The sequence below is a fragment of the Theobroma cacao genome, chromosome 1 (assembly GCF_000208745.1).
Source record: "Theobroma cacao cultivar B97-61/B2 chromosome 1, Criollo_cocoa_genome_V2, whole genome shotgun sequence".
NCBI lineage: Eukaryota > Viridiplantae > Streptophyta > Magnoliopsida > Malvales > Malvaceae > Theobroma > Theobroma cacao.
Window position 1 is genome coordinate 11,739,032 of NC_030850.1, and position 11,154 is coordinate 11,750,185.

Consider the following 11,154-nt stretch of genomic DNA (forward strand, 5'->3'; position numbering starts at 1 on the left):
CACTTCCTTTGAAATATGAATTTGCAATAATAATTTTGAAATTGATTTCTTTTTACGCAATAATGAAAATAAGTGTAGGTGGACATTGTGGAAGTTGACTAAAGATTGAATATATACTTGGTAAAAATTTATTATGAATGGAGTAACTTGAACTAATATACATAGTTAAAACATTTAAACACTAGATCTAAGAGCATGCCTTTTTATTGTTATTATGGTCGGATTACAAATCATTTGTTAGGGAAAGTAATGCGCAGGAAAGGCATGTTTTGTTTTCTTTTTCTTACTAGTTTTCATTGGGTAAAGAAGTGTTTCCTATTTGATAGCTTTTTCTCTATATAAATTTGTTCAAAATGCAGAAGTACCGCATGCATCTAGTTATTTACCCCAAAGGCCACCTTCTTCAATGACTATACCTATACTATTGTGCCATAACAAGTTTTACGTTTGCAATCAAAGCTTAAGTTTAAATTTTGTAATTTCAACTTGACGTCACTGATAACAGGGGATTTCGTTTTTCAATTTTTTAAAAGTTTAGCTATCCCACTTTAATTCTTTGGAGTAATAAACAAGTTGCCATAATAATAGAAAATGCAAACTGGAAGACAAACAATCTCCTATTTAGACTGGCATTGACTTTAGCCTCCAGTTCCCCACTAAAAAGGATTCCTTTTTACTTATGGGTTAAGTCTTGAAAAGTCTCACACTTCCAACTTCCAAGGCTTATCTAAACTACAAGAATGGATGGATAACGTGCAAATCCCACATCCATTTAACCCAGCAAAGAAATGACATCACAGTCTACCACTCTTATATTTGTTGCCTTCAAAACTACATTCAACCAAAAACCAAGAGGACCATATTTATCTCATCATCGCTTTTACATAACTTTTTGTGCAAACAATGAAGAAGGCAGAGCTAGTATTCGTCCCAATGCCTAGAATGGGCCATTTGGTATCTACAGTGGAATTGGCTAAGCTTTTGGTGGATCTCAATTCCAATCTCTCCATCACCGTCCTCATCATCAAGACACCTTACGACCCAAATTTAACAGCCTACATTGACTCTCTTATTGCTGATACTGTTACCATCTCCACTCGCATCAAATTTATCAACCTCCCTCAAGATGAAGCCCAAAAAGGTATTCCTCCCAACAAGTTCATGACCACTATAATACAAATCCAGAGGCCCCACATAAAAGAGGCTATTGCCAAAATAGTTCAGTACTCCAACTCTGTACCAAACTCACCTCGACTCGTCGGGTTCGTTCTCGACATGTTTTTTACTGCTTTGGTAGATTTGGCTAACGAATTTGGTGTTGCTAGCTATATTTTTTACACCTCGAGTGCAGCTTTTCTTGGCTTCCAATTTTATATGCAAGCTCTTCGTGATGAGCAAAACGTTGACATCACCAAGTTAAAAGGCTCGGACGCTGAGTTCACCATACCCTCCTATGTCAACCCAATTGCTGCTAAATTCTTTCCCCCACTAATGTTCAAGCCCGAAACTTTGATTGTGCTCCTTGATGTGGCAAGGGAGCTTAGGGAAGTCAAGGGTATCATGGTAAATTCATTTTTGGAGCTTGAATCCCATGCGGTCGACTCCTTTTCTAATGGTGAATACCCGACTGTTTTTCCTGTGGGACCAATTTTGAATCTCAAGAGTGAAAGTAGGGTCCATCAGAATTCTAATATCATGAAATGGCTTGATGAACAACCTCTTTCATCGGTCGTGTTTATCTGCTTCGGGAGCATGGGGAGCTTTGGTGGGGATCAGGTGAAAGAGATTGCCCGCGCACTAGAGCAAAGTGGACACCGATTTTTGTGGTCCCTACGCCAACCCCTTGTCGAACTTATGATGTTAAGCTCAACTGATTACGAGAACGTGGAAGAGGTGTTGCTTGAAGGGTTCTCAGAACGAACGGCCACGATTGGTAAGATCATTGGATGGGCCCCGCAAGTGGCGATCTTGGGCCACCCTGCGATTGGAGGGTTTGTGTCTCACTGCGGGTGGAATTCTACGCTGGAGAGCATATGGTTCGGAGTACCAATGGCCACGTGGCCTCTTTACGCAGAGCAACAGCTGAATGCGTTTCAAATGGTGATGGAGCTGGGATTAGGGGTGGAGATTACGTGGACTGATGCGACAGTAGAAATTGTGAGTGCTGAGAATATAGAGAGAGGAATCAAGTGTTTGATGGAGCAGGATAGCGATGTTAGGAACAGAGCAAAGGAAATGAGTAAACAAAGTAGGAAGGCTTTGATGGAGGGTGGATCTTCACACTCCACGTTATGTCGTTTCATCGACGATGTAATTCGCAATATGCCATAAAGTTTAGAAATATAACAATTAATACTTTGCTATTTGTAATTACGGTGTCACTTGTTTTAAAAAATAAATTATTTAATCAGTCACAAAACTTAAGTTTAAGATGACTATAGATTTTATAAATTGAATCATCGTAATCAACTTCTAATTACTTTTTTTCTCTTTTGCACGAATTTTTTTTTCCTTATGAAAATTTTCCTTTGTTCATTTCCATGAAAAAAATAACCATCCCAATGCATAAGGATTAAAACTAGAGGTAAATATGAAATTATCTGCCATTAAATATTTTGAGTCACATTTAACTTTTCTTTTCTATTAATCTATTTTTGGTTTTAAGTTTGATAGTTTAAAATCCATACAAATATCATCTATGCATGATTTGTTCCTATACTGATAAATTTGACAAATAAATGAATAGAAATTTGAATTATGTACAGCACACCGGAATGCTTGGAATAGGAGCTAACGTATCTCTTCTTGGAGCTGGTCTTATGTCTCTCTTGGCTGTTTGGGTTTAAACTTGTGTTGCTCTTTTTCTAATTCTAAAATCGTTAAAATATTGTCATTCTTTCTTGAGTGGTTGAATCTTCCTTAGAATTAGAAAAGAGAGAACATGATATGATGTATTTAACTCATTTGATATTCTACCTAAACTTCAGCAGAGGCCCAAAAAAAAAAAGAAAAGTAGGAGGCCAGTTGAGCCCAAACAGCTAGGAGAGCTTTGGATTCATGAACTCAGCAGCAAAAAGATCGACGAGCGCCATATATATCAAGATCCCAGCTGATGCCCCGTTGATCCTTCACCAATAAGCTCTGATTCTATGTGTTTGATATCCTTACTCCGATAGCAATTCCAACTGGCATGGAGTTGTCAGACAGAAAAAGAGTGCCATCACTGCAACTGCCCCACACTCCAATTGTGCCTACAACACCAATAATCCATGAATTCATACTCAATACTACTATTAAACTTGATTATGTGAATTGAAATCCCGGAGACAACCTAGAAAAACACCAAAACCCTTGACAATTGAGTAATTAGCTTCTATCCAAAGTGCTTCCACCAACCCATTTTATCACCGTTTAACAGGACCATACAACTCAGATGAACAAGTAATTAGCTTATGCAGCGCATGAGATTTCCTTCTGCGCTCCGAATTAGAATTAAAGGAAAGTAGCAAGTTGTTAGCCTTTTTAATGCTGCAAACTACTCACAGACCCGCAGATGAAGAGGTGCATTTAAGATTAAGAGGAAAGTCATAAGCCCCTGAAAGCTATGATGACTTTACCCTTGACAGTTTGAGAACTATAAATTAGCTTGTAGTGGTGCAGCTTTAGAAAAAGGTCAATCGCATTTTAATTGCTTAAGTGCAACAAAGCTGTTTGGAATTGAACTTTTTACATGCTGGTAATATTTTTGGAAAGTGGCATTCATGTGTATAGAAGGTCTATCACATAACAGAAAATTTTGCACTTAATGGGACTAACATATTACCTGCGAAATGCATCCACTAAGCCACATGCCCTCAAAGAACTGATGAAAGGTCAGTGCAGCAACCCAAGGCTTTATGGTCTTTGGACTTTCATTCCTTTTTTGGTAGCTCATGAATAAGGGAAGTTAATGACTTAATCTGTCAATATATATAAGCAATGTTGAAAGGATGTCAACATAACATTCATTAAGAATTAGATTCAAAGTCAAAGCCAACTTTAAATTGGAAAATTTAACATATATAATCGGTTTTTTTATTTTAATAACAATTAAAATGTTAACCTATCAATATTTAGTATCTAATCTCATCCCTTAGACATCTACCAACTTTTTTCCTTGTGTTCTTATTATACATACCCTTTTTCTTTTTCACCAGATTCAAACAATAATTCTTATATGCAATTTTGCTTAGTAGTACAAAATATTGAACCCGCCATTGTCATTATCCTATGATAATGATGATAGCTAAGGTACTTCCTCTGCTTGTAAATTTTGTAACTCCTTTAATAAATTTGTCAGCTTTGTAATTTAAGTACAACTTTATATGCAAAAAGATGAGATGCAACTGTGTGTTTTGAGCAAAATGTCTTGGGCAAACTTGTATAAAAAAATTCATGTCATGATATATATACCATTTGACTTTGTGATTGATTGAACTTTATTAAGGAAAAATTGAAATTAAAAGAAACAAAAAGGAGAATTTGCATATCACAGCTTTAAGCCCATACAGCCAGGAGAGACATAAGACCAGCCCCAAGAAGAAGAGCAACACTTGCTCCTGCTTGAAGTATTCCATTGTTTTGCAATTTTGGGCTCATGAAATCTGCAGCAAGAAGATCGACCAGCGCCATATATATTAAGATCCCAGCTGACGCCGCGTTGAAGAGCCCTTCAACAATAAGAGCTGTTGGGCTACTCTCATCGTATATATTTGATATCCCTATTCCTATGGCAATGCCAACTGGGGTTGTAAGAGAGAAAAAGAGTGCCATGATTGCAACAGCCCGAGACTTGAATTGTGCCTACAAAAACATTACAGAGTAATTAAAACAAACTCATACACCTATCATTTTGTCTACTTACATAATTAACACCATGAAAATTAATTCAGCAACTTAAAATATGCATCATAGACACACAAGAAAGAAAGAATAAACACCTCAGGGTTGATTCAATGCCTTGTGCTCCATTCAAAATAAGCTTCTATTTTGTTTTTGAAGGGCATTTTCATTTCATAATTAAATAGCAGCTTTGCAAAAAACTACCATTTCATGGTAATTGTAACAGACACTGGACCTGCAGTGGCATGACAGAAGCACTGCCACATCAGGTTGCCCGTGAGATCAGGAGAACCCTATTCCATTCTTATCCACATCTCATGGCAACCGTATGCTCCTGTGATCCTATCATCTATACAGAACTGATCAAAAACCCTATACACTCTCCAACATGTGACGGGTCATTCATTTACAAAAGAAGCAACAGAACAATTTGATTGAAAGTGTTCCAGCAAACTATTTGATTATCACTTAGAATAATAAATACTGCCCCAAAAATTAGGTAAGGGAGGCTGCAATTCACTTTTTTACGGAAAGAGACCCAAGGAAGAAGAGTTAGAAAAACCAAATATGAATTTGACCGCTTGATAACTACGAAATCCTACTGTTTTAGTAAATCATCATCAATCATGTACAACAAAGTTTGATAGAAATTGACTAAGGTTCCCTTCAAATCTTAAAACGTAGGATTAAGATATATTGCCTGTGAAATACATCCACCAAGTCCCATACCCTCAAAGAACTGGTGAAAGGTCAGTGCAGCCACCAAAGGCTTTATAGTCTTTGGACTTTCAGAAGCACCCAAAGATGTCCCTACTATCGCAGAGTGCACCACAATTCCCAACTCCAAAACCTACAAAACATATATATTATCAAAATTAGTACTAATAATCTCAGATTAATTTCTATATATTGAAATTTGATCAAATATCAGTTTGATGATTATTCATTTCTTAAGGCTTAAGCCAAAGAAAAAAAATTTAAAATTACTTCCACCAATTTCCTCCAATATGATTATTTAAAAAGGCAAAGCTTCGTCATTGTTAGTTTATACAAAAATTACCTGAGACACTACTCGATGTCGAAGAAGCTCAGATGAACCGGAGCGATCAACCAAAGAAACAGAGCCATGAGCATGGCCATGAGTTGCGTGAGTATGAACATGTACGTGATTTTCATGCTCCCCAGTTTTCTCTTCATCGCCGTTAATGTGTTGGGTCTTATTAAAGTGAGACTTGGTATAATGAGAAGTAGCAAATACATCAACCATCAATGTAGCAATCGCAGAAGTCATAGCCACCAATCCAGCGAACGGAAACTTCCCCCAAGGATTTTCATCGAGGCAAGGAGATGTCAAGCTCTCAGTAGCATCAGGAAGAACGTGGATAAATCCTGTCGACAATATCACACCGGCTGCAAAGGCTTTGATTGTGAAGAATAAATTCTTCTCGGGACGTAAAGCGTTGACAGTTTTTCCAAGCAGGGGAAAGCAAACTCCTATTGCTCCAGCAACAAGAATCGAAGCTATAGCAGCCATCTTGTATTTGAGCGCTAGAGGCTTATTGCGATCTTCATCTTCAGGTTCACAAGTACACTCCCCTCGTGCTGTGGAAGGGAGTAGGATGAGAAGAAAACAAAGGAATGTCAAGAGCTGGGTTTGCTTAAAGTTGATCATGGCTGGAACTGACAACAAAATCTTAAGTAAAAGAAAGTTTTGAAGAGAGAGTGAATAAGGAAGTGTAATTTATATACAAGAACTAGGCAAAAGTCTAATGAATTGATGAGAGGCAGGGAAGATATGGTCAACTCATAGTGAAGAATAAACCCTCTGTGGCATTTAAATTGTAAATTATGGAAAATAATGAGCTCATCTTTCAATATATTAGCTGTAATTTGAAAGGATTTCCTAAATTAAAAATACGAGTATTTGCAAATCTAAGAGATGAGCATGCCCGAAGAGTTTGGGATCTTGAGAACAGCTAGAGGTGTTGGAAGAATGTCGACATAACAACTATTAAGAAGAAAATTCAAAGCTCTCCCGTTATCTTAGATTGGTAAAATTCAAACAAAATGTTGACATTCTTTCGACCATTTTTTTTTATTTTTAGTTTCGGGAAGAAGATGGTGATTTTTTTTTTTGCTCAATCAGTGCTGGTATTTTATTATATGCAAGAAAACATTATAACGTTCTAAACATAAGAACATTACAATGCCCTTAATAGAAACAGGGGAGATAGCCTTAAAGGCCTACGGAGAAGGAATGTCAACAGGAAGAGTATCGTTAATTTGAGGTTCTTGAATTTGAACCTGATTAATAAATAGGGTACCCGAACCCTATAGTTATCCGAATATTGTTAAAGTTACTACTCTAACCAGAACCCTAATACATATCTACTACTCGATAATTACTCGAATTCATTTAAAAACTCGGTTATATAAAAAAATTATTAAAATGCTCTTCATGGATATCCAATTATCAGAACTTGTATCCGTACCCATTTTTATATGCAATAATATTTTCATCCATATTTCATATAATTCATGAATAATTAAATTTAAAAAAGCACACAAATAATAAAATTTAAATTTAAATAATCAAAAACAAATATCTCAAATATCAACTTAAATAACTAAAAACAAATATGCAAACAACAACTTAAACATTACAAGTTTAATTAACTATATGGATTTGTCCATGATATTAAAAAAAAATAGCCAAGTTCCAAAACTATTCTAATCTCACAATTTCTTTTTAGGTATATATTTTGTAAGTTTATATAAATAAAGATATATATTATAATTAATAATTTTATAAATTATAACTTTTGTAACTTTAACACAAAATAGAAAGTAAATATGTTTATATTTAAAGTATATATTAAAAGCATATATATAATAGTAAGTATCTTTCTTATAAATTAACATAATATATAGAGTATATATATAAAAAGATATTACAAGTTAATTAATAATCATGGTTTTATGAATTAATTTAATTAACAATATGTATTTGTCTTTAATTACATGAAATTAAAAAAAAATTGGGTTCAGGTATAGGATACCCAAGGGGTGGTACCCCTTAATTGATTATGTTAATTTAGTAATTTTCCTATTAATTTATTAATATGAAATCAATTTATGAAGTTTAATTTTTCATTAGGCTCAATGGCAAACACATATATCTCTTAAAAAAGTAGAGTACAAATTTCATTTTTCGCTTAATTAAAAATAAGCCTCCACTGCTAGGGTATATATATATTAGGAAAAGTAAATATAGTTAAAGACCATATTCCTTAGAATGCAACTATGTCTACACTATAATGAATCCTACCTACATATTCTTTTTACACCTGACATCTATATTTAGTATTTTGATATTTTTGAAAGGTATTTTGATTTTTCACTTCTTTTTTTCCCTTTTTTCGTCGTTTCGCTCTTTTTGCCCATGCTTGCCTTCTCTTGCTTAAATAAGTCAGTGCCCAAATCCATAACTTTGTCTTCTTCCTTCGCTCTTTAGGCTTAATTCATCTTGGTGCCAACTAGATTTGGCTTAAAATCTCTTTGCCAACTTAAATGGGATTAATTCATCTGGGTGTCAGCTAGATTGGGCTTAAAATCTCCCTTTCCAACTTAACTGGATTTAATTCATTTTTATGCCAATTAGATTGCGCTTGGAATCTTTCTGCCAACTTAACTAGGTTTAGTTCATCGTGGTGCCAGTTAAATTGGACTTAAAATCTCTCATGCCAATGTAATTGGGCTTAATTCATCTTAGTACCAACTAGATTGGGCTTGGACTCTCTCTTCATTGGTTGTTTTTGAAATTTAATGAAAGACTCAAATCCTTCTTCACCTTAATCAAGGTTTCACAACCTGCAAAACTTTGAGTTGGATGAGTTTAAACTTTTAAAGCTTAAAAAACATGCATTAGTTTTGACTTTTGCTAGAAAATTTTTCGTTTTGATGTTGCATGTCATGTGCATGATTCGACACGTATGCATGATTGAATGATGAAAGAAAATGATTCTCATGCCAATCTTGTTATATTGTTTTAGGAATCTTGAAATCATATTTTAGTAATAGATATCACCAAAGGCTTCTATATCAATTCAAATTTGATTTCACTGATTCCATAATTCCCGATCATAAAAACTTTGCCTTGCAGAGCATCTTTCTCATTTTCCTTAAGAAATGATTTTGTCTTTCTCAAATATGCTTGTTCTATCAGAATGAAATGATAACAAAATAAAAAAAAATAGCTTTTTTCCTTTGCTTTCAAAAAAACATCTTGAATTTTGACAAAATGACAACAAAAATTGCCACAATTAACTTTTTTCATGATAAAACATAGTTAAACCTTAGAACAGAAATATATTGATTCTACACTTTTCTTATTGAAGTGATAAAATATCCAAGTGTGGAAAAATATGTGATATTTTGATCTCTTGAGAATTACTGATTACTACTTGAAATGACCTTGGTTGGTTTGGATCACAGTTCCTTTCAAATGGATTGGATGGCACATCATGGTCTTGATTAACAACAAAGCTTTCATCACTTGACGTTGATATTTTTTTTGTCTACGCTCACAAATGAAATATGATTTTTTTCCTCAAAACTTGTATTGTTTGAGAATAAAATTTTCCATAAAAAAGATTTATTTCAAATCACAATCAATTCTAACACTCTCTTAGTCTCAAGAGGTGTGGCATTTTCGTATATGTCAAGACTAGCCATTAAAGGCTCAAGATTTGCAAAGCTATATTGGAAAAGAAACGTTCAAAGTTCAACATTAATTTTCTAACAAATCTTGAATCTTCATTAGTGTTTGACATTCTTGGACATTTTAGATATCTCCGATGCATTCTAGTTGCTTTAAAACGACCTTAATCTTGTACTTTTTGTTACAGCCTTGATCGAAATCACGAGTGGCTTCATGAGCTCCCATTTTAGCTTTAAATTTCCCTTTTAGGTTTTCGCCTATAGCTTCATTTCTCTCTCATTCTTTTTTTTTTTCATTGCTTCTCTCATTCATTTTATTTCATTGATTGTTCCATTATGCTTTGAAAAATTCAAATTCAGTTTAAAATGGATTGAAGGATTCAAAAGGGTAATTTTGACAAAGAAAAGAAGTCAAGGTCTTGTTTCCTATATGATGCTCTCTTTCTATAAGAAAGCTCTTCAATTTAAGTATCCACACTTGATCAAAATGGACTTTTTCAAACACGTGATGTAGGTTATGGTTAAGGGTTCTGAAAAATAGATACAAAGGCCTAAAACAAGTATTTAAGAGTAATTAAACCAAAGACCATTTCTTGTCATGTAAAGGACTTTTTTTTAATACATTTGTCCTTTTTCACAACATGCTTATTCCATCATTTCATTTCTCCTTTTTTTTTTTTCCTTTTTTGTATTTTTTCTTGCAATTTTCATTTTGATGGATTGAGTTCGAAATTTTTAAAAACTCAAATTTTGCATCTACCCCCATAATATAAAGGATATTCATTTTTTCCTCGAAATGAATCTTCTATTATCCATGCTTTTGACAAAAAATTTCCTATATAATTACCCTCCAAAGTGGGAGGTGATTCTTGATTGAGATGCATTTTAGAGAAAATTCAATAAGCTCAAAGGTGGTAGCAAGCAGATAATTTCTTGTTTGTGAAGGGAAAATGAAAATGGTCATTACTCCTCTCAAATATAATTACTTACATTGAAAAGCAATCCTTAGAAAGAATTTAAGAGCAAAGGTTGATTTTTCTTTGTTTTTCTTTTTTTTTTGTGTTTTTTTTTTTTGGGTTAGCATAATTTGAAAATCTTAAGTGCATGATGTTATTATCAAATTTCTTTCATCATTTTTCTTAGGTTTCTTTTTCATTTTTTTTTGGTTTCTCTCCTTCACAACTCAAGCTTGAATCACACTTTTCAAAATGAAAGAACTCATTGAGAATGCTTTTTGTTAATCAACCACTCGAATGAAAACTCAAGTGACAATTCTGAACAACAAAAACTCTTTTGAATCCTTCAAAGATCTCACATCAGAATCCTTTACCATGATCAACTTTTTTCTTATCAAGAATTGTTTATATTATCTTTGCCAACTAAGAGAAATAAAGGACAATTTTCTAAGCTAGGGTGTCTCGGAGGTATTAGGTAACCTTGTTCTTTTAATCATCATGTCCTAGAATATAGGTGAAATATTTAGGAAAATAGATTGACAAGTTCACATTTGGTATCCAATTGAAAAAATTTGAGTGGTTTTAACATATTTAAGGC

At 34.0% G+C, this 11,154-nt stretch overlaps 2 protein-coding genes across 3 annotated transcripts; one reads left to right on the forward strand and one right to left on the reverse strand.

Moving 5' to 3' along the window:
* Positions 723-2,430, forward strand: LOC18612324 (anthocyanidin 3-O-glucosyltransferase 6). Its single transcript, XM_018116450.1, has one exon. It carries the CDS (start codon positions 904-906, stop codon positions 2,329-2,331), a length of 1,428 nt encoding a protein of 475 aa, XP_017971939.1. The 5' UTR covers positions 723-903; the 3' UTR covers positions 2,332-2,430.
* Positions 3,882-6,650, reverse strand: LOC18612325 (zinc transporter 8). Of its 2 annotated transcripts, XM_018120234.1 has the most exons (4): positions 5,942-6,650; positions 5,582-5,731; positions 4,549-4,842; positions 3,882-3,959 (listed from the first exon to the last, which is right to left on the reverse strand). In XM_018120234.1, exons 1-4 carry the CDS (start codon positions 6,551-6,553, stop codon positions 3,912-3,914), a joined length of 1,104 nt encoding a protein of 367 aa, XP_017975723.1. In that variant the 5' UTR covers positions 6,554-6,650; the 3' UTR covers positions 3,882-3,911. The 2 variants fall into 2 exon arrangements, with proteins under 2 accessions (XP_017975723.1, XP_007049130.2); XM_007049068.2 differs by lacking the exon at positions 3,882-3,959 and having other exon boundaries at positions 4,425-4,842.

Excerpts from the sequence above, each read along its gene's own strand:
- LOC18612324 (XM_018116450.1), top strand. The coding sequence starts at position 904 with ATGAAGAAGGCAGAGCTAGTATTCGTCCCAATGCCTAGAATGGGCCAT.
- LOC18612325 (XM_018120234.1), bottom strand. The coding sequence starts at position 6,553 with ATGATCAACTTTAAGCAAACCCAGCTCTTGACATTCCTTTGTTTTCTT. Across the intron at positions 5,732-5,941 it reads GACATCGAGTAGTGTCTCAG|GTTTTGGAGTTGGGAATTGT; the intron begins GTAATTTTTGTA and ends TATGTTTTGTAG. Across the intron at positions 3,960-4,548 it reads GTCTTATGTCTCTCCTGGCT|ATTAAGTCATTAACTTCCCT; the intron begins GTATGGGCTTAA and ends ATATATTGACAG.